This window comes from Nycticebus coucang, chromosome 18 (genome assembly GCF_027406575.1).
Source record: "Nycticebus coucang isolate mNycCou1 chromosome 18, mNycCou1.pri, whole genome shotgun sequence".
Lineage (NCBI taxonomy): Eukaryota > Metazoa > Chordata > Mammalia > Primates > Lorisidae > Nycticebus > Nycticebus coucang.
In genome coordinates this window covers 8,403,031-8,426,576 of record NC_069797.1, presented here as the reverse complement: position 1 = coordinate 8,426,576, position 23,546 = coordinate 8,403,031, and the positions used below count along the sequence as shown (strand labels likewise).

Sequence of the window (23,546 nt, the reverse complement as noted above, 5' to 3'; positions counted from 1 at the left end):
CACTGCCAGGTGCAGTGGCCATGGGGGTCTGCATGCTCCTTTCCCCCCTTCCATGGGTGGCTATGCATGTGCTGAGGACATGTCATGTGGCTTCTGGCTGGCCTTCAGAGTGAGCTGAGTCAGGGCTGAGCATGAGTGTAACTCTGATGTTCCAAGTGACTGCAAGTGTCAGGGGCTATGAGTGCATGGCTCAGTCTGTGGCCCTGTGTGGCTTTGTCCCACATGGCCTGCTCTGTGCGCCTGCCCCCTCTGCACCCTGCTCTGCTCCTCTGAGGATGAGTGCATATGCATGGCCGTGGTGGGTCAGCTCTGACTAAGTGACTACTTCCAGTGAGGTCCGGATGTGGATGGTGTGAGGCTCTATCTTGGCTTTACAGAAAGAGGGCTGTGGGGATGGTGTTCTGTGCATTTGCATCCCAAGCACTAAGAATCCACCCTTAGGGCCCTGCAAGGACACCCATGACTGGCTTGTGGTCTCCTTTGGACCCTCTTGCTGGGCCCAAGGCCACCTATGACAGTGTCTCCCTGTGTGTCTGACACAGCTGCTCAGCTTGTGGACGTGTCCCCCTGAAGGCCTCAAAGTTTGTCTTTCCCAGCCTGCTGATTCTCCATTGTGCTGAGCGCCTGGGTGTGCACATGCACACATGACATGCGCAGAGGTGCTCACAGCGATACACTCACACACCCTGTGTCTTCACACAGGGTTTGCACCCCGAGAGGCCCTTGGCTGGGCACAGCTGTCTGTGTCACGGACACAGTGGCCAGCCCCTGCTGCACACGTCAGGCAGTTCCTGCACAGGCTGCTGCAGGGACATGGCCAGCCCTAGAGGCACACACAGCATCCCAGGCACGATTAGGCCCTGCCCCACTCACCATGCTTTATCAGAAGCCTTGCCATCACATGGTAACAGAGGCATGTGGCCCCTGTCCTCTCAGAGCTCAGGGGCTTTTGCGGGAGCTGGGCACAGAGTGGGTCAATAAGCAGACACAGTGACAGGGGCAGTTAGTGAAGACCACTGTGAGTGGAGCTAACGACCCACCATGAGGGGCTGGGCAGAGCAGAAGGGAGAGTGTGTGGAAATGCAAGGAGGCCACATGGTTGGATGTGAGGAGGGGAGAGCTGCAGGCATTGGATCAGAGTAGGGCTTGGGGCTTGGTGGGCAGGAGGCATGGGCCACATGTGCACAGTGAACTTGGCTGTGCCCTAGGAAATTGGGTAAGAACAGGTGGCCCCTAGCTGTGAACCCTGAGCCACTGGGAGAGAGGGAGGGCCAGGTGCTGCAGAATTCCTCAGCCAAACTGATGAGGTGGGATTTGGGGAGATTTATGTCTTGGAGGTGCAGAAAGCTCGGGATACCTGCAGACAGTGGCAGGGTGCTGGGACCAGAGACAGTGGCAGTGGATCATCTAGGCCCAGTCCAACACTCCCATCTGGCACCCAGTAACCGTGGAAATCACTGAGGCCTTCGGCTCCCTCACTAGCAAGATGGGGGCCACAGAGATAATCAGCATAAGTATCTGTGACTGGCTGGGCTAGGGGCCAGTGTCCTCAAGCGTGTGTCTGTGAGAGTGTGCCATGGGAGTGTCAGGTGTGTGTCCTGAGGCCTGCTGGTCCCCCACACCCTCAGCTAGTCCCCTGTCCCCCAGGATCTCCCTTCACCCGTGCCAGCCTCAAGAGCGGGAAGACGGAGAGCTCATCATACTTCCGGAGGAAGGAGAAGCTGTTCCGGTTCTTCATCCAGCGTGTGGTGAAGGCTCAGAGCTTCTACTGGGCGGTGCTGTGTGTGGTGGCCCTGAACACGCTGTGTGTGGCCATGGTGCACTACAACCAGCCACAGCGTCTCACCACGGTGCTGTGTATGTATCTGGCTGGGCCCCTTCTGCTCATGGGCAACTTGGACGTCTCCTGCCCCTTTCTACCTGGGAGCCCTCACAGGATCCCTGTGTTGCCCAGACTGTCCCACAGACATGGGCAGCCCCCAGGGGCTCTGCTGGAGGCTGGAATGTGTCTGGGACCTGAGGTGGCCTCCCCATCCCTGGGCTGCCCAGGTCCTGTGAACCTCTATTCCTCAGCATACTGTGAAATGAGATGAGAGGCCTGGGCCCCCAGGGGAGAAAGTATGTGGGGTGGCCAGGGCCAGACCAGGCCAGAGAGACCTTTATCCTCCTTTGGAGGGCTTAGACCTACAGACTAGGGCCTCAGTGCCATGCTCCTTCCTGCCACAAGGCTGTTGCCCCTGCCCTGGGCACCTGTTCTGGTTGCTACCTTTGGGGTTATTTCCATTTTCCTATGTGATTGGTTGGCCCTGGATGCATCCCTGCCCCCTGTGACTGGAGCCTTGCAATGGGTAACAGGGATTGAAGTCATGACCTGTCTTGGCCCTGGCCATAGCCCCAGGGATGAGAGAGGAAGATGACTGGGGGTGGGGACCTTGGTCCCAGTGCCAGCCCTCCACACGTGGGAATCTGTGGCCTGTGGAGTTGTCCAGCTCTGTTGTCTTCCTCACAAAGAGGATTAAAGACAAAAAACTCACCTGAGGCCATGGCTCACACCTGTAATCCTAGTGCTCTGGGAGGCTAAGGTGGGAGGATCATCTGAGCTAAAGCGAGACCCCATCTCTACTAAAAAGAGAAAAACTAGCTGGTTGTTATGTCAGGCACCTGTAATCTCATGTACTGAGGAGGCTGAGGCTGTAGAATCACTTGGGCCCCAGAGTTTGAGGTTGCTGTGAGCTGTGATGATGCCATGGCACTCTACCCAGGGCAACAGAGTGAGACCACAAAACACAAAGAACCCACTGATGTCTTCTGTCCTATGGTTAGTGCTTCAGTCTCTCCATTCTCCAGGAGTCAGCTGTGCTCACCCTGCTTGGCGTCTGCAGCTGAGCTGGGGATGGGGCACTATTGGGACTCCCACATGGGCCTTGCTCTCTCATGAGGGCCCTGTGTGCCTGAAGCCACCTAGGCTGCCCCAGGAGAGCCTCTTCTGACTTCAGAGAAGAATGGTCCTGGCCCCCAGCCCTGTCTGAGTGTTCTGCTGTGTTGATGGGCTGGCCCAGACTCTCTCCAGGGGCCACTGACCCAGCCTCCACCTGCAGGGTTTTCACAAACTAGAGAGACAAGGCTTATAGGCCTAGGAAGACATGGGTAGGATCCTAGGCCACAGTTCCCCAGACTTGGTACTGAAATCTCTTCCTGCTCTAATAGGAAAAGGGGGCAGAAGGATCCAGGGAGCTTCTGGAAGGCACCCTGGCTCCCATTCCCAGGAGGGTGATGTCCAGGGAGGGATGTATGCTGAATACCTTCTCTGACTCCTAATTCAGGAGTCCTGGGGTCGATAGTTTGCTTTCTTGGAACTTTGCTTAGCACTGGGTTCAGGGTTTTGCTTGAGTTCTCAGCTCAAGCAAATGTGAATGAGGTGGGGCTTCCTCCCAACCCAGCTAGCCAGGCCCATCCTTCTGTGAGAGGACCCCAGCAGTGCCCAGGCTTGGGAGCAGGTGGCTGCACAGTCTGGTCACACATCCCACATGCAGAGAACAGGCTGGAAGTGCCGAGTGCTGGAACCTGCACTTACTGCTCGGTCATCTCCATGGTTTCCAGCTTCACTTGTATTACAGAGGACAGTGGCTGGAGGTGGGTGGGCATTTGCTGTGACTGAGCGTCTCTGTCCTTCACCACACATGAGCCTAAAGGAGGCTGACTCAAAGGGCAGGGTGTATTGGCCTGAGGCGGGTTTCCTGCGGTACCTGTCCCAAGGCTGCCACTTTGTAGGTGTGGACCCTAGCTGCCTGTCCTCTAGGACCCACCCTCGGTGCATTACCAGGGTTTCAAAACCAAGGTGTAAATGGTGAGGCAGGAGAGCTATTGGCCCTGCTGCCTCATGAGCTCCCTGAGGCCTCACACAGCTCATGAGATAGACCTGGCACAGCACCTGTTGTTTTGGAGCTAAGCCCTGTTCTGGTGATCTGCCTGAGGGTCTACGGGTATCCTTGCCTCTGATATCAGCCCCTTCCTTGGCTTCTTCAGGGAGGCTATTGGCCTTGGTATCCTTGCATGCCTGGCTGGGGTGCCTGGTGATTTCTGGCTCAGGGGCTAGGCTGGCTGTGGGCAACTTGTTCCTGGTAACCCGGCTGTCCATGTTCTCGGCCACAGTGAGGGGAGGCTGTGTGCATGGTGCTCCTGACTGAAGCCACCAGGCCTATACAGCCCTCACAACAGCTGTGGGTGCAGGCGGGCTTCAGGGTGCTCCTCCACTGGCTGTCTCACGAGCAGCTTTATTTGCTTACAGTCCTCTCTTGACAGAGACCCTGGCATTCGGAGGTCTGGGCAGGTTGGGATGGCATGTACCAGATGACAGGACCCTCAGCTTGCCCTTTGTGCCCTCCCATGGCCTTGTTCTTTATGGGGCCTTGCCCTAGGTTTTGGCTCCTCTCCTGGCCTCTGCCACCTAGCCCCAGGCCATGGCGCCTTTGGCCTCTTGTATGCAGTACCTGGCTCCTGGTGTGGCCAGTGATGAGCCTGGCTGTCCCCTGCCATCTGTGGCCTTGTATAGCTTCTGGAGTAACTGCTTTCTCTCTCTCTCTGCCTCCCTCCTCCTACGTGGGCTGGGCTGGAGTGTCTATGTGCCTTGAAGTCCCCACACAGCCCCTGGTCCCAGAGTGGCTTCTCCCAAAGCCTAAGGAGGGCTGCAGGTGGACTCCCGGGACGAGGCTACCCCCACTTTTGACATACTTGCAGGAGCCCCTTGTCTCACTGGCATTGCGAAGACAGTGTCCCTGAGCCCCCAGCAGGTGCTACCTTCTGGGATCATGGCAAAGAACAGGCCTAGGGTGCCTAAGTGGCAAGGAGCTCCACCAAGCAGGCAGATGCACAAACAAAGTGAAATTCAGAATGCTGCAGTGGGGCCAGAGGGGCCTCCGAATGTCCCAATGGGCAGACAGAAAATGTGGCCCAGTTTCTCCTCCTTGGATTAGGCCTTTGCCCCACAGCCCCAGGACCTCTTGTGAGGGAAGGAGCACCCTCCCAGAGCTTGTCTCTGAGCCTGTCTCAGGAGTCTCCTTCCAAGCCCGCCCTCTGAGTCCCCAGCATAGGAAGCTTACCCCCACTCTGCGCCAGGCATCTCTCCAGCTCCTCTCAATCTGTCCTTCCTGTCCTGGGCTGAGATTTCAGAGCATGGGGGCTGCAGACCAGACCTGGCAGGCCCAGAGCTCTGGTGTTCTGCAGTCTGGGCTGCATCCAGGCTGGGAGGAGGCCTTGCAGTAATCCTCTCTTGTCTGACTTCCCCTAGACTTTGTGGAGTTTGTTTTCCTGGGTCTCTTCCTCACAGAGATGTCCCTGAAAATGTACGGCCTGGGACCCAGAAGCTACTTCCGGTCCTCCTTCAACTGCTTTGACTTTGGGGTGAGTAAGATGCTCATTAGGGACACCTGCTGGGGCCCTGGTGTATGAGCCCATCCTTGCTGAGTGCCCAGATCCATCACGTGACACAGCCCACCTCACATACCCAGGGAGGGCTGGGCTCTGTGGTCCCATGACTCAGGAAGGCCTAATTAAAGACAGAGCAGTCCATGGAGGTGACAGAGGGAGGTCTGGCCTGGCCTGACTGGGCGGGGGGGGGGGGGTGTGCTGGCCGCAGCTGCTGTTCATGTCAGAGGTTGCCCTCTTCCCTCCAACCTGTCTTTAGATGTTCAGAGTAGCCGCAGTCTCTGCACTCATTCCGTGCCTGGGGTATAGGTAACCTGCGGAGGCCTCAATCTCTCTATGGCAGAGCCCAGTGGGGCTGTGCTTTTGGCCTGTGGCTGTGGCCCTGGGCAGGCTGGGCACATGCATGGACCCTTCTGGGAGAGGAAGATTGGGCCATGGTGGCTGTGTCCTACTTGGGGTAGATATAGGATGAGCCTGGCCTATATTTCGTTGCCAGCCCGTGGACAAGGAGCTGACACAACTTGCTGAGCTGAGACCAGGGTGCAGGGCCTGGCAATCCTGAGCTGGGGGCCATGGGATGCAGCAGGGTTGACATCTGCCAGGGCTGCATTCTAACCTGTGGGAGGCGCTGAGTGGCAAGTAGAGGTGCCAACCCCAAGAAAGGACTTAGTGCTCTACAGAGTCTGCAGTAACCGGGGGATGGGGGGAGGACCTGGACCCACATAGAAATAAAACTTCAGCTTGGAAATTCAGTTTGACTTAAACTTCTTTCTCGTGGGCACCACATTCCTACAATAGAGAGGACATTGTCCATGACTGTTACATCCTCACGACTCTCGTGGTATATATGACTGGCCCAGGGCTGTCCATCTGGTCTGCCTGGGCACCTGTGCTCAGCCCTGCTCTCTACCCTCAGGCACTGGGCTGTGCACCATGCAATGTGTCCGATTTCTGGGAAGACTGGGTGGTGGCAGCTAAGGGTGAGCTCTGGGGTGAGGATATCTGTGACTTTGACAGTTGGCTGGGAAAACACCAGCTCTTCTTACCCTTTGCCTTGGTCACAAAGAAAAGCTAAGTAAGTGCCACAGGCAGAGGGAACCCAAGAGATGGAGAGGTTTCAGGACACGTTAATATTTTATTTTTTTTTAATTTAATTTTATTTTTTGAGACAGAGTCTCAAGCTGTTGCCCTGGGTAGAGTGCCATGGCATCACAGCTCACAGCAACTTCAAACTCTTGGGCCCAAGCAATTCTTCTGCCTCAGCCTCCCTAGTAGCTGGGACCACAGGCGCCTGCCGCAATGCCCGGCGATTTTTTGGTTGTAGTTGTCATTGTTGTTTGGAGGGCCCAGGCTGGATTAGAACCTACCAGCTCCAATGTATGTGGCTGGCGTCCTAACTGCTTGAGCTACAGGCACCGAGCCAGGGCATGTTAATATTTTAAATGCATTTTGATTTGATCTGAACTAATGGGTCCCAGGACATGGAGATAATTTGCACATGTGCTAACACAGTATTTTAAAACTTAGCAGCTTAAACTATGAAAATCTATTATCCCATGTTTCTATGGAATAGGAACCTAGTCATGATGGAACTGGGTGCCTGGGGCTCAGGGTCCCTCAGGAGGTTTTGGTGTAGTTGAAGGCCAGGGAGGCCATCAACCTGAGGCTGGATGTGGGCTGCAGAGTTTGCTTTCATGCTCATGCATGTGGCTGCCTTGGCCCTGACCTGGGGCCTCTCACAGCATGTGAGCTTGTGGTTGGAGAGGGAACTGGGAGTGCTCAGGACAGGAGCAATAGGAGCCCAGTTTCAGAAGTGGTGCCTGTTTTGCTATATTCTCTTTGTTAGGAACGAGCCACAGGGCCCAGTAGCAATGGAGGTACTTAGGAACGTGACTCACACAGGGCATGAGCACAGAGGGGAGGGTCTCTGGGGACTCTTCTAGGGCCTGCCTGCCTCAGCCTGCTGTCTGGTCCCTAATGGACATGCCTCCCAGATTCCCCAGGTTCGCATCATATCAGCTCCAGGCCTAGAATCTCGTCAGCCAGGCCCTGGTGTGGTGAGGCTCCATGGGCCTAGCTCCCTAAGTGCAATACCTCCAACTCTACCAACCTTTGTGGCTAAAGAGGTGAGTTCTCTGCCTCCCATGCCCATGGCACAGCAGTGGGCACAAGGTACCTGCTGTAGATGTTCCTGTTTGAAAAGGGGACAAGGGGAGGCACAGCTGGTCCACAGCAATGCTGAAACCCAGTTGGCAGGTGCTGGGAGTTCCGAGAAGCCCTCTGGGCCCTTGTTTCTACCCTCCCAGGCCAGTTAAATTATACCCTAATGTTATAGTAGTCACCCCAAGCTAGAGAATTCAAGGTCATGCTTGTGGCTGTTGACAGGCCTCAAAAGATCAGCTTTCAGGCTCACAGACGAGGTTATTGGCAGGGCTCAGGTCCAAGTCACAGGTCCTCTCCAGAGTTTGCTGGGCATGCTCATAACACAGCTCTTTCCCAATCTGGGAGTCAGGAAAGAGAACAGGGCAGGAACCACAGCTCTTTGTTACCTAATCTCAGATGTGGGATCTCATTACTTTTGCTGTATTCTCTTTGGCACTGCCCTCAAGGGGTGGGATGGCACATGGGTGTGAGCATGGCACTATGTTGCTGGGGGTCATCTCTGAGGCTACCCCCTGTGTAAATCACTGGGTCCAATTTTGAGGAATAGTGAAAAACAGGAGCTGCTGGAAGACTGATGACAAGAAGGAAGGATATTTAGAAAACTACAGTCTTAAACCCTGGGTAAGCATCTAGATAATTTGCTGGTGTTGAGAAAAGTTGGTGTGATCACCAAGAACAAATTTTGGCCAGTTTGCCCAGGTTGTTGTGCGGGTAGGGTTATCGCAGGTTCTGTAGTATTGGCACACCTGGATGTTGGCAGGACATGTGATATTCTCTGAATGGTATGTTTTGGGGCAAAATAGAGGTATGTAGCAGATGCCTATGCATTTGGGGTGACTGGCACAGATGGTGCACCTGCCATTCCTAGACATCGGACAGTGGATTAGTACTATCCTGCCCACATGTAGTTACCATTGTCTTGGTGACTTGGCAAGAATATTGATGTTAGGAGGTGGAGCAAGATGGCGGCCGAGTAACAGCTTCCTTCCATCTGGGCACCGTGAGTCTGGGAAGATAGGACTCCAGGAATCTCTGGCTGGTGGGAACTGCCTATCATCACCCCTGCGAGGATACAGGGAGTCAGCGAGAGACTTCTGGACCCCAAGAGGAGGATTAAAACAGTGGAAAAATGTTTAAACCCGCCCGCAACTTCCACAGGCACGAGAACTTAAAGAGCAAGAGGAAGTGAAAGGAAAATTAGGGCAAGAAAACAGATAAAAGAAATCACTCATGAGGAAGAATCAGCAGAAAACTCCAGGCAACAAGAAGAACCAGTCCAGAACAACCCCACCAAGGGACCATGAGGTAGCTACTGCTGATGATTCCACCTATAAAGAAATGTTAGGAATGACAGAAAGGGAATTGAGAATACACATGTTGAAAACAATGAAAGAAATGATAGAAACAATGGAGGAAACTGCTAATAAAGTGGAAAATAACCAAAAGGAAATCCAAAAACAGAATCAAATAAAAGATGAACTGTATGAAGAATATAAAAAGGATATAGCAGAGCTGAAGGAACTTAAACAGTCAATTAGGGAACTTAAAGATGCAATGGAAAGTATCAGCAACAGGTTAGACCAATGCGAAGAAAGAATTTCAGAGGTAGAAGACAAAGTTCTTGAGATAACTCAGATCGTAAAAGAGGCAGAAAAGAAGAGAGAAAGCAGAACGTTCACTGTCAGAATTATGGGACTTTATGAAGCGTTCCAACATACGAGTTATAGGAATTCCAGAAGGGGAAGAAGAATGCCCCAGAGGAATGAAAGCCATACTAGAGAATATTATAAAAGAAAATTTCCCAAATATCACCAAAGATTCTGACACACTGCTTTCAGAGGGATATCGGACCCCAGGTCACCTCAACTCTAACCGAGCTTCTCCAAGACACATTGTGATGAACCTGTCCAAAGTCAAGACAAAAGAAAAGATTCTGCAAGCTGCCAGGAGTAAGTGCCAGTTGACCTACAGGGGCAAATCCATCAGAGTGACCGCAGACTTCTCTAATGAAACTTTCCAAGCAAGAAGACAATGGTCATCTACCTTTAATCTACTTAAACAGAACAATTTTCAGCCCAGAATTCTATATCCTGCTAAGCTAAGCTTAAAAATTGACGGAGAAATCAAATAATTTACGGATATACAATCACTGAGGAAATTTGCCACAACAAGACCAGCTCTACAGGAAATACTTCAACCTGTTCTGCACACTGACCACCACAATGGATCAGCAGCAACATAAGAACTCAGAAATCAAAGGACAGAACCTAACCTCCACACTGATGCAAAAGATAAAACTAAGCAATGGACTCTCACCAAATAAGATGAATAGAATACTACCACACTTATCAATTATCTCAATAAATATTAATGGATTGAATTCCCCACTGAAGAGACATACATTGGTTGAGTGGATTAAAAAACACAAGCCATCCATTTGCTGTCTGCAAGAAACACACCTGGCTTCAAAAGACAAATTAAAGCTCTGAGTCAAGGCTTGGAAGACAATTTTTCAGGCAAATGGAATTCAGAAGAAAAGAGGATTTGCAATCTTATTTTCAGATACATGTGGATTTAAAGCAACTAAAGTCAAAAGAGACAAAGATGGTCACTTTATCTTGGTATAGGGAAAAATACAACAAGAAGACATTTCAATTCTAATTATTTATGCACCCAATTTAAATGCTCCCAGATTCTTGAAACAGACCTTACTCAGTCTGAGCAATATGATATCTGATAATACCATAATAACAGGGGACTTTAACACTCCTCTTACAGAGCTGGACAGATCCTCTAAACAGAAATTAAACAAAGATATAAGAGATTTAAATGAGACCCTAGAACAATTATGCTTGATAGACGCATATAGAACACTCCATCCCAAAGATAAAGAATATACATTCTTCTCATCACTCCATGGAACATTCTCCAAAATTGATCATATCCTGGGACACAAAACAAATCTCAACAGAATCAAAAGAATTGAAATTTTACCTTGTATCTTCTCAGATCATAAGGCACTAAAGGTGGAACTCAACTCTAACAAAAATGCTCGACCCCACCCAAAGGCATGGAAATTAAACGATCTTCTGTTGAATAACAGATGGGTGCAGGAAGAAATAAAACAGGAAATCATTAACTTCCTTGTGCATAACAATCATGAAGATACAAGCTACCAAAACCTGTAGGATACTGCAAAAGCAGTTTTGAGAGGAAAATTCATCGCTTTAGATGCCTACATTCAAAAAACAGAAAGAGAGCACATCAACAATCTCACAAGAGATCTTATGGAATTGGAAAAAGAAGAACAATCTATGCCTAAACTCAGTAGAAGAAAAGAAATATCCAAAATCAAATCAGAGATCAATGAAATTGAAAACAAAAGAATCATTCAGAAAATTAATGAAACAAGGAGTTGGTTTTTTGAAAAAATTAATAAAATAGATAAACCATTGGCCAGACTGACAAGGAATAGAAAAGTAAAATCTCTAGTAACCTCAATCAGAAATGATAAAGGGGAAATAACAACTGATCCCACAGAGATACAAGAGATCATCTCTGAATACTACCAGAAACTCTATGCCCAGAAATTTGACAATGTGAAGGAAATGTATCAATATTTGGAATCACACCCTCTCCCTAGACTTAGCCAGGAAGAAATAGAGCTCCTGAACAGACCAATTTCAAGCACTGAGTTCAAAGAAACAATAAAAATATCTTCCAACCAAAAAATGCCCTGGTCCAGATGGCTTCACTCCAGAATTCTATCAAACCTTCAAGGAAGAGCTTATTCCTGTACTGCAGAAATTATTCCAAAAAATTGAGGAAGAAGGAATCTTCCCCAACACATTCTATGAAGCAAACATCACCCTGATACCAAAACCAGAGGAGAATTTCAGACCAATCTCACTCATGAATATAGATGCAAAAATTCTCAACAAAATCCTAGCCAATAGATTAAAGCTTATCATCAAAAAAGTCATTCATCATGATCAAGTAGGCTTCATCCCAGGGATGCAAGGCTGGTTTAACATACGCAAGTCCATAAACGTTATCCACCATATTAACAGAGGCAAAAATAAAGATCACATGATCCTCTCAATAGATGCAGAAAAAGCATTTGATAAAATCCAGCATCCTTTTCTAATTAGAACACTGAAGAGTATAGGCATAGGTGGCACATTTCTAAAATTGATTGAAGCTATCTATGACAAACCCACAGCCCATGTTTTACTGAATGGAGTAAAACTGAAAGCTTTTCCTCTTAGAACTGGAACCAGACAAGGTTGTCCTCTGTCACCTTTACTATTCAAAGTAGTGCTGGAAATTCTAGCCAATACAATTAGGCAAGACAAGGAAATAAAGGGAATCCAAATGGGAGCAGAGGATGTCAAACTCTCCCTCTTTGCTGATGACATGATCTTATGCTTAGAGAACCCCAAAGACTCAACCACAAGACTCCTAGAAGTCATCAAAAAATACAGTAATGTTTCAGGATATAAAATCAATGTCCACAAGTCAGTAGCCTTTGTGTACACCAATAACAGTCAAGATGAGAAGCTAATTAAGGACACAACTCCCTTCACCATAGTTTCAAAGAAAATGAAATACCTAGGAATATACCTAACGAAGGAGGTGAAGGACCTCTATAAAGAAAACTATGAAATCCTCAGAAAGGAAATAGCAGAGGATATTAACAAATGGAAGAACATACCATGCTCATGGATGGGAAGAATCAACATTGTTAAAATGTCTATACTTCCCAAAGCAATCTACCTATTCAATGCCATTCCTATCAAAATACCAACATCGTACTTTCAAGATTTGGAAAAAATGATTCTGCGTTTTGTATGGAACCGGAAAAAATCCCGTATAGCTAAGGCAGTTCTTAGTACCAAAAATAAAGCTGGGGGCATCAACATACCAGATTTTAGTCTGTACTACAAAGCCATAGTGCTCAAGACAGCCTGGTACTGGCACAAAAACAGAGACATAGACACTTGGAATCAAATTGAAAACCAAGAAATGAAACTAATATCTTACAACCACCTAATCTTCGATAAACCACACAAGAACATACCTTGGGGGAAAGACTCCCTATTCAATAAATGGTGTTGGGAGAACTGGATGTCTACATGTAAAAGACTGAAACTGGACCCACACCTTTCCCCACTCACAAAAATTGATTCAAGATGGATAAAGGACTTAAATTTGAGGCATGAAGCAATAAAAATCCTCCAAGAAAGCATAAGAAAAACACTGGAACACATTGGCCTGGGGAAAGACTTCATGAAGAAGTCTGCCACGGCAACTGCAACAACAACTAAAATAAACAAATGCGACTTCATTAAACTGAAAAGCTTCTGTACAGCTAAGGAGACAATAACCAAAGCAAAGAGACAACCTACACAATGGGAAAGGATATTTGCATATTTTCAATCAGACAAAAACTTGATAACTAGGATCTATAGAGAACTCAAATTAATCCACATGAAAAAAGCCAACAATCCCATATATCAATGGGCAAGAGACATGAATAGAACTTTCTCTAAAGATGACAGACGAATGGCTAACAAACACATGAAAAAATGTTCATCATCTCTATATATTAGAGAAATGCAAATCAAAACAACCCTGAGATATCATCTAATCCCAGTGAGAATGGCCCATATCACAAAATCTCAAGACTGCCGATGCTGGCGTGGATGTGGAGAGAAGGGAACACTTTTACACTGCTGGTGGGACTGCAAACTAGTACAACCTTTCTGGAAGGAAGTATGGAGAAACCGCAAAGCACTCAAGCTAGACCTCCCATTTGATCCTGCAATCCCATTACTGGGCATCTACCCAGAAGGGAAAAAATCCTTTTATCATAAGGACACTTGTACTAGACTGTTTATTGCAGCTCAATTTACAATCGCCAAAATGTGGAAACAGCCTAAATGCCCACCAACCTAGGAATGGATTAACAAGCCGTGGTATATGTATACCATGGAATACTATTCAGCCGTTAAAAAAAATGGAGACTTTACATCCTTTGTATTAACCTGGATGGACGTGGAAGACATTATTCTTAGTAAAGCATCACAAGAATGGAGAAACATGAATCCTATGTACTCAATTTTGATATGAGGACAATTAATGACAATTAAGGTTATGGAGGGGGAAGCAGAAAGAGGGATAGAGGGAGGGGGGTGGGGCCTTGGTGTGTGTCACACTTTATGGGGGCAAGACATGATTGCAAGAGAGACTTTACCTAACAATTACAATCAGTGTAACCTGGCTTATTGTACCCTCAATGAATCCCCAACAATAAAAAAAAAAAAGAAACTTACCAGGGAAAGCAGATGTGAACAGACAAATCATAGTATATGAACCCCCAGGAGAAATATAAGGAATTGTTATCACAATCAAAAAAAAAAAAAAAGAATATTGATGTTAAGCTGATCGGATTTGCAGTTGATGTGAAATTGGTAGAAGTGACTGAAATTTTAGAAAATATGTGCACCAAATGTGAAGAGACAGAATTCACAAGGTTTGTGCTTAACACTGATTGCAGGAGTGTGAGTAAAAGGAAACGAGTCACACTACAAAGTGGACAGGGGTCCTCAGTGCTGACCTTGAGCCACGGGGTGCAATGCCCTCGGGAGTGACCTGTTTGAACCCCTTGTGTGTCCCATACAAAAGGAAAGTGATGAGGGTCTCCTGTGTTCCAGCCCCCTGATCTGCCCCAAGTCCTTTGCAGTAGGCATGATAGGACAGCCCTTCTCGCAGTCCATTCATGGCCAATGGGGGAGTCATCCCCCTGCTCACAGACCCCAGCACTACCAGTCCCTGCGGTGCCCTGTCCACCACCCAGATGTCAGGCTTATCGTGACCAGCTCCAGGGGCGCATGTGGCTCCTGGTCACTGGGACAAGGAAGAACTCACGATGTAGTTTATGAAACTGAATATTTTAGAAGTCTTGGGGAAACAGACTGCCAGTCTATGAGGAATGGCCTGATGGGCCTGTCTGGAATGATTTGCTGGCTACAGAGCTGTGATGAGGCACAGAGGCAGCATCAGGCTGGGTGGAGCTCAGAGCTGCCAGGAAACCACAGGTGGCCTTGGTCCATGTCTGTCTCCCTGGTGGGTCTGGGAGGAGTGGGAGGGTAGGTCCTGGGGCTGGGGCCTCCTGGAGGCAGGCTGAGCATGAGGCTGCGCCTCCTCTGGCCTGGTGTGGGGGAGTGTGCAGGTGAGTGTATGGCTGTGTTCAGGCAAGTGTGCAGGGGAATATGTGGCTGAGTGCAGCTGAGTTTGCAGCCAAGTGTGCAGGTGAGTGTGTGGCCGAGTGTGCAGCTGGGTGTGTGGCTGAGTGGTCGAGTGTGCAGGTGAGTGTGTGAGTGAGTGTACAGCCAAGTATGCAGCTGAGAGCTGAGTGAATGAGTGTACAAGTGAGTGTTTGGCCGAGTGTGCAGGTGAGTGTGGCTGAGTGTATAGCGAGTGTGCAGTTGAGTGTGCAAATGTGTGGTCAAGTGTACAGGTGAGTGTGCAGATGATTGTGTGGCTGAGTACAGCCAAATGTGTAGCTGAGTGTGCAGACAAGTGTGTGAATGTGCAGGTGAGTGTGTGGCCGACTGTGTAGATGAGTGTGCGAGTGAGTGTGTGAGTGAGTGTGCAGGCCCTGGAGACCCTAAGGTGACCCCATGCTGTTGTAGGTGATTGTGGGCAGCATCTTCGAGGTGGTCTGGGCAGCCATCAAGCCAGGAGCCTCCTTCGGCATCAGCGTGCTGCAGGCGCTGCACCTGCTGCGGATCTTCAAAGTCACCAAGTATGTCTGTGCTCCTGCGGTGAGGCTGGCCCCCTGTGGTGTGTTTTTAGGGGTTCATGGTACCCCTAGAGCACTTTTGGGGGCTTCCACTGGTTTCCAGACAAAGGCTGGTTGTAGAGCAGTCCCCATTGGGCACCTTGCACCCTTGGGGCCTCCTGGATGGGTCTCCGTGCTACCTGCTCTTTTCTCAGCCCTTGTCAGCCTGCTTGCCCCCTGCAGTCTGTATTCTGTGCCCTCCTGATGCATCCAGACCCTTCCTCCCAGCCCTCAAAAGTGACTTTGCTTTGCAGTCAGTAGAGCCAGTGTCCTTGCCATTGTGCTTGTGTCCTTCCCTGCAGCCCACCCCTGGGGAGGGCAGGGAGTTTTCGCCGTAACCTCTGACCCAACATGGTCTTTCCTGTCGAGCCAACCTGGCACACCCCAGCCCAGTGACAAGACAGTGACAAGACCATGTCTTCATTCGTATCCTGCTTCATCTGTTCTGCACCAACGCCCAGGTTCCAGCCTCTCACAGAGAACAGGCCCAGCCGCCTGGACCCAGCTTCTCTGGCAGCCTCAGCTCCTCCCCTCACAGACTTTCTACCAGGACCCTCTCATCCAGGGCCACCAATGCTGCTGAGGGTCTGGATGCTGATAGCAGCTGGGGACTGTTCTTGCCAGTGGCTGTGGCCAGTTTCTAGCTCTGCCCACACGTTGTCACAGGGCATGGCTGCCCTCCAGGTGCCCAGTGTCGCCCCTGCTCCCTAGGGAGACGCACCTCTGCATGTGCCCTGGAGTCTGTGGCCCAGGGCAGGATGCGAGGCTGCCAGGGAGGGGCTGGGGCTTCCACAGCGCTGGTGGGAAGAGTCTCATCAGAAGCAAGGGCTGCTGTGGACTCAGCATTTTGGCCACAGCCAGATGCCAGAGCAGGGCCCCATGCTGCTATGGGGTCACTACGCCCTGCATTTCTGGGGCCTGCACCCCACACAGCCAGACCACAGCAGAGTTGCAGCAGTTGGCACAGTTGTGTGGAGCCTGAGACAGTGGCCTCCTGGGCTAGACCAAAATCCTGGTGGTATTTTCCTGTCCATTAAAAACCCAAGCACAGGCCCATCAGAGGGTGTGAGGTGTAACACAGAGAGCCCATCTAGCTGTGTCTGCAGACTCCTACAGAGTCTTTTGGGCCATGTGTCCAGGCCTCCTTCCCTGCCATGTGCTGCTGATGGGACCTCCAGGGAGTGAACATAGGCCTGCCTCCACCCAGCCTTGGGGCCTGGCATCTTGGGCTCTTTTTTCTCACAGGAGCGGTGACTGACCCTTATCCTGGGGCAAGTAGGCCTAGAACCCTGCCAGTCCCAGACTTTTCCAGGCCATCTTCCCTTAACCCTCAGGTGCCTTCTAAGAGAATCCATAGGGGAGGGCTAGATGTCTGGGGTGGGCCCAGCGGTGCTCAAAGAGAGTGTGAGCACAGGGGGCAATGGTGTCTGTCCTATAGGCTTTCCATTCCAGAGTGATTGGGTGGCACATGCAGAGGTGGGTCTCCCTGGGGAGCAGGGGCAACACTGGGCACCTGGAGGGCAGCCGTGCCCTGTGAGCACGTGTGGGCAGTACTAGAGACTGACCACAGCCATTGACAGGCACAGTCCCTCAGCTGCTGTCAGCATCCAGACCCTCAGCAGCCTTGGTGGTGCTGGATGAGAGCAAGGATGTCAGGGAGGAACTGAGGCTGTCAGAGAAGCTGGGTCCCGGCGGCCGGGCCTGTTCTCTGTGAGAGGCTGGAGCCTGGGCATTGATGCTGATCCCAGGGCTTGCAAAAGACTTCGCTGAGAGACCATGCCAACTCTCATCTGGTCCTACTGCGGTTCTCATGCGCTGGCCTGGGCACTTGGCAGCTGGCTGGTGTTGGCAGTGAGGAGAGGAGGGCAGGGTTGGTGTCTGGGACTGTACTTGGCCTTGGCCGCCTGATGAGTGGTGCGATCACCCTCTAAACTGCATGACAGTGGAGGGCATTGGGAGAATGAAGGTGAGTCCAGCACTGGACGTGTTTACTCTGCCAGCCCTGGGGGCCCTAGCAGTGAAGTTGGAGTAGCGGGTCTGGGACCCCAGAGGGAGCCTTCGCTGTCTATCTAGGTGTGGGGCCCTCAGGTTTGCAGTTTGCAGAAGCCATGGGTGTAATGCCAAAAGCCCAGCTATGCGTGGGCCAGGAGGCCGAGCTGGGCACAGCATAGGACTCAGACACAGACTGTTGCAGGTACTGGAGCTCGCTGCGCAACCTGGTGGTGTCCCTGCTCAACTCCATGAAGTCCATCGTCAGCCTCCTCTTCTTACTCTTCCTGTTCATCGTGGTCTTCGCTCTGCTGGGGATGCAGCTATTTGGGGGACAGTAAGTGGGTGCAGGAGGGGAGCAACACTCTTGGGGTCCCCCCGGGGAGGCAGTGCTCAGAGCAGACAGTGCTGCCCAGGCCTCTTCCACCTGCCTGCCTCTCCTGGAGAGCAGCCCTGGCGCCTGGGATGAGCACGTCGCCACCACTGCTCCTAGCTCCTGATGGGCCGTGCTTCCTAACACTGCTTGTTTTTCTCAGGTTCAACTTTCAAGATGAGACTCCAACAACCAACTTTGACACGTTCCCTGCAGCCATCCTCACTGTCTTCCAGGTATGGCCCCGTGCACTCCTACCATGCTCAGCCCTCACTCTGTAGTCTTCCTCTGCTCCCCATAAAGCCCAGACAGAACTTTCCACAAGCAGAAGATGAGTGTGGGCAGGTCTCAGTGTGTGGGTCTCCAGTCCCCAAGACCTGACCCTCATGGTGAGAGTGCCTGCACTGTGGTGTTGTCCTATGGGGCAAGTGTAATTCCCTGGGGACTCACCTGGGCTTTAAGTGACTAATTTTCCTCTTGACCTCTGTGAAACACTCCCAATGTCTCAGGCCCTAGGACATCCCCAGTTCTCTTTTGTGTCTGGAAACGTGCCCACCACAGCTCCTGGGGAAAAGGGCCAATTTCCTGTATGACTAAGCTTCGATGGCCCAAATAACCTCTGCTCTCTTGGAGGGTTCCCTTTTGAGGACTTTCGGACTGTGGCCCCACAAATACTCCCAGTGTTAGCCTCACTGATAGGACCATTGCATGCCTTTCTGTTTCATGAAACCTACTTGACAAGGCAGGCTGTGCTCTTGTCCACAAATACTCCCAGCAGGCCTTGCATTCTCCAGGCTGGAGGCTTAGCTTGGTGCCCAGTCTCTGGGGCTGCTGGCCCCAATACTGGCCAAAGCTGGTACCCATAACACATGTGAGAGAAGGGTGGGAGCCTTCCCAGAAAATGGTTCAGACTAAGCTGGGTGATTGGCTGCCAGAGCAGCTCAGGCCTAGGAATTTTCACCTGCAGTCCCTACCATGTGCCCTAGGGTTTGGCCCTGTGGCCTTAGCTCTGAGTCATGGTCCAGCAGACTTTTGTGCGACAGCCCTCTTAGCCCCTCATGTCCATCCTTCCTCGCTGCCCTTCCCCATCCTCTGACCTTCCCCAACTGAAGCATTGGAAGCCTGGACTTGCTCACAGGCCAGCAACTTCCAAACTTTGGTCTCCCAGATGTTTCTGAGCACTTAGTGGGTGACAGCATCTATGTTGGCCTCTGGGGACCATGGTCTCCAAGCCGGAGCCTCCAGTGGGTATGGCCATACCCTTTCCTGAGAGCATGGTCTGCTCAGTGATGGGAAGGGCCCAGGCTGAGTGCCAGGCAGGAGAGATGGGAAAGTGCACGTCCAGACAAGGCAGCATGGTAGGAGTGAGTCTGGTATGGATGGGTGGGGGGGGTCTCCAGGCTGGGGGCCAAGGTGTCCAACCCAGAGACTGTGCCTAGCAGGAGCTGCCACAGGTGTCCTAAGCAGGGAGGTAGCAGGGTGGTGGTCAGAGCCCTACTTGTGTTTGCTGCAAGAAGGGACCTGAGCACGGTGAGGAGAGGCCAGCGGTAGGAGAAAGGAAGGTTCTTCTAATCAGACGATTCTTTGAAAACAGCAACAAGATAATAAATACGTAGAAAGTGAAAGGACCTAGCCAAGCAAAAAACAGTCTCTGTGGATTAGAAACGGAGCAGAAATGTACCATGGTGAGAGGTGGCAGAGACCCAGGCACTGGGATGCGGCCTGGGAAGAGGCAGGTGGGCCGGTGTGTGCACCCAGCCTCAGAGGCTTATGAGTGGCTCAGCCTTCTTGAGCCCTGGGGAAGGTGCTCACCCTTGTAAGGAGGCTGAGGAGACAGGACGACTGTGGAGCAGGCAGGGCAGGCTGCTGGGATGCGCCCTGCTTCTTCTGGTTTGGAGTAGGGGTGAGGAGTGTGGGGAGGAGCAACTTAAACTCTGCAACTGGGAACCTGCAGACAACAGCAGGGTAGGAACTGACACCACAGAGGGGACCAAAAACATCCACCATCAGAAGTTGAGACCATGCCCAGAGAGAAGGAAATAACAGCAAATATAGCTTTAAACTGAATATGCTTCAGATTCTCCAAGGGGTAAAAGGAGAACCCATATAACATACACACTTGAGAAAAAAAGGCAGTTAAGAACACAGAATAGGTTAATTTAAAAAAGAACTAACTAGAGAACCTAGAAATGAAAAATAGAGCTATTTAAATTAAGAAACAAAAGGCGGAGTGGACACTGGATGTGATCTGAGTAGGGGAGTTAGAGCTAAGCAAGCTGCAGTCTGGGTGCTAGGAGGAAGCAGGAGACAGCCCAGGGCACAGGGCAGGGGTGGGCGCCTTTCAGGGCAAGCCCTGGTGTAATCTCTGAGAAGGTCATTTAAGGCAAACAGAAATAACTCTGGACCAGTGGTTCTAAACCTTCCTGATACCGCAATGTATTTTCATTGTTAAAAAGGGGTTGTGACCCACAGGTTGAGAACCGCTGTTCTAGACCCAGATACATTATGATAAACAGATGGTCTTAAAAGCTACCTTCAACGAACAGATTACCTACAAAAAAATGACTTCTTGTGAGCAAGCAATGCCGGAGGTCATGAGAAATCACCTTGAAATGCCAGGTGTAGCCACTGTTAGCCTGGAACTCTGAACCCAGTAAGCCATCAATTGTGAAGCATGACCCCCAGATCAGGGGTCCTCAAACTATGACCCGTGGGCCACATGTGGCAGTGTGATTGTATTTGTTTCCGTTTTGTTTTTTTTACTTCAAAATAAGATATGTGCGGTGTGTATAGGAATTTGTTCGTAGTTCTTTTTTTTAAAACTATAGTCCGGCCCTCCAATGGTCTGAGGGACAGTGAACTGGCCCCCTGTTTAAAAAGTTTGAGGACCCCGGCTCCAGATTATTGCTGGAAACACTACAAATGTTCATATAATTGGTAAGGTAGATGACTTAGAAGAAAGAAATACGTTAAATTAACTAAAAAAGAAACAGGGAACCTGAACCATTTCAGAAATTGAATAATTTAAAAATCTTCTACCTAAGCTACTAATTTCAGATCGTTTTATAGATGAATTCTATTAAATGTTTAAGAAGTTATTCCAATTTTATTTAAAGCACTCCAGAAAATATAAAAAGGAAGCACCCCACTTAATTTTTTTAGAGTCCCACTTATTTTATGAGGCTAGAATATCATTGATATGTTAAAAACAAGTAAGGATAATACCAGAAAAGAAGAATATAGATTCCTGTCACAAATATAGAGGCAAAAACATCCAGAGGAAATCATCCCTGCTCAAGTTAACTTAGGTAACTTAATTATCCACTAATTTAATTTATCATATTCACAGATTAAGGTAGAAAACACCCTGGATGACAGAAAAAGCAAAAGGTCAGTGAACAACGTTACTGAGTTGAGGGATGAAGCAAGAGTGGCAGTTTGTTAACTGCTGAAACTGGGTGATAGACATGTAGGGTTCCCTGTATGCTGGACTTTGTGTGTGTCTTAAATGTCCACAATAACTTTTTTCTAAAAAAAAAATTATATGATAAAAAATAACACTTCTTCCAAATAAAAACTCTTAGCAGATTATGCTAGTATCAATGGTCTTTTGTGCAATAGAATAAGAAAAAATAAAATAAAAATTCTCAAAATTAGCAAAGAGGAAAGAATGCCATTATTTACAGATGAAATCTTTATATATGCTGAAAACCCAAAGTGCTATCCTTGCAGATGGTGTGGGACAGTGTGTTTATCCGTATAGAAACGCATGAAGTTGGCTTCTTACCTTGTGCCAGATACGACAATCAATTCTAGCTGGATTAAGACTGAGCATGAAGAGAAACGTAAATTTTTAGAAGTACTCTGTTATTAATTCAGAGCAGAAAAGCTCTTTTTAAAGAAAACAAAAACACAGGTCAGAAAGGAAATAATAATTATAATAATTAGTAACAAATATGATACTAAAATAATTTCTGTCCATCAAAAGACACCATAAAAAGGTTTAAAAAAAATAGAGAAGACATTTCCAGTGTTAGTGAATTAGCAACACATGGTCAATTTCCAGAATGTATCAAAAAATGTCACAAATTAAGACAAAAAGACAATGTAGTAGGAAAAGGCAAAGGGTGCAAACCAGCAACTCCAGGGAGAGGAGGCAGAGTGGAAACCCACAGAACTGTGCTCGCCTCTCTTGTAGTCTAGAAAGTGCAAATTAACCCACAATGAGAAAGCCTTTCCATTTAAAAATGTCAAATTTTACAGAAGATGTGGAGAAATGATGATTCTGTTATGCCGTTGGTGGGTTCGTACAAACAGTCCGGAAAGTAATTTCATAATATCCAATCCACTGGAATCTGTACATAGGCAGTTCCTGTTCTATGCTCTTGACACAGGGGTCCTCAAACTTTTTAAACAGGGGGCCAATTCACTGTCCCTCAGACTGTTGGAGGGCTGGACTACATAAAAAAAAAACAAAACTGGGCGGCGCCTGTGGCTCAGTGAGTAGGGCATCGACCCCATATACCGAGGGTGGAGGGTTCGAACCCAGCCCCGGCCAAACTGCAACAGCCGGGCGTTGTGGTGGGCGCCTGTAGTCCCAGCTGCTCAGGAGGCTGAGGCAAGAGAATCACGTAAGCCCAAGAGCTGGAGGTTGCTGTGAGCCATGTGACGCCACAGCACTCTACTGAGGGCAGTAAAGTGAGACTCTGTCTCTACAAAAAAAAAAAAAAAAAAAAAAACTACGAAGAAATTCCTATGCACACTGCACATATCTTATTTTGAAGTAAAAAAACGAAACGGGAACAAATACAATCACACTGCCTCATGTGGCCCACGGGCCGCAGTTTGAGGACCCCTGCCAAAGTTTCTTGCCCAGGTGCACAAAGAAACTTGTGAAGGCCATAGCAGCAGCATTATCTGTAGTAACAAAGGTCTGGAAAGCATCTGACTGTTCGTCATTGAGGATGGATGAGAGGCATGTCATCTTTGGGCAGCACAGAGTTATAACTAGCTCAGAGCTGTGTGGACTAGTGTGGACACATCTTACAAGGTCCATGACCGGCCCAAAGCTGCGTGGAAAAGCATGGATGCATCTCACAAGGGCGATGACTGGCCCAGAGCTGTGTGGAAAAGCATGGATGCATCTCACAACGGCAATGACTGGTACAGAGCTGTGTGGAAAAGCATGGATGCATCTCACAAGGGCAACGACTGGCCCAGAGCTGTGTGGAAAAGCGTGGACACATCTCACAAGAATAATGACCAGCCCAGAGCTGCATGGACCAGCATGGATGCATCTCACAAGGGCAATGACTGGCCCAGAGCTATGTAGACCAGCATGGACGCATCTCACAAGAGTAATGACCAGCCCAGAGCTGCATGGACCAGCATGGTTACATCTCACAAGGGCAATGACTGGCCCAGAGCTATGTAGACCAGAATGGACGCATCTCACAAGAGTAATGACCTGCCCAGAGCTGCATGGACCAGCATGGATGCATCGCACAAGGCTAATGCCTGGCCCAGAGCTGCGTGGACCAGCATGGACACATCTTACAAGGACAATAACCAGCCCAGAGCTGCATTGACCAGGGTGGATGCATTGCACAAGGCTAATGCCTGGCGCAGAGCTGTGTGGACCAGTGTGGACGCATTTCACAAGAGTAATGACCCACCTAGAGCTGCATGGACTGGCGTGGACACATGTCCCAAGGGCAATGACTGCCTCAGAGCTATGTAGACCAGCATGGA

General features: G+C 49.5%; 1 protein-coding gene across 1 annotated transcript in view; it reads left to right on the top strand.

Annotated features, from left to right (window-relative positions):
- The window catches only part of LOC128570999 (voltage-dependent N-type calcium channel subunit alpha-1B-like), an 81,057-nt gene that overhangs the window by 2,780 nt on the left and 54,731 nt on the right, over positions 1–23,546 (top strand). The window contains 5 exon segments of the mRNA XM_053570703.1: positions 1,648–1,857; positions 5,288–5,400; positions 15,285–15,397; positions 17,628–17,759; positions 17,959–18,031. Coding sequence (XP_053426678.1) covers positions 1,648–1,857; positions 5,288–5,400; positions 15,285–15,397; positions 17,628–17,759; positions 17,959–18,031 — 641 coding nt within the window.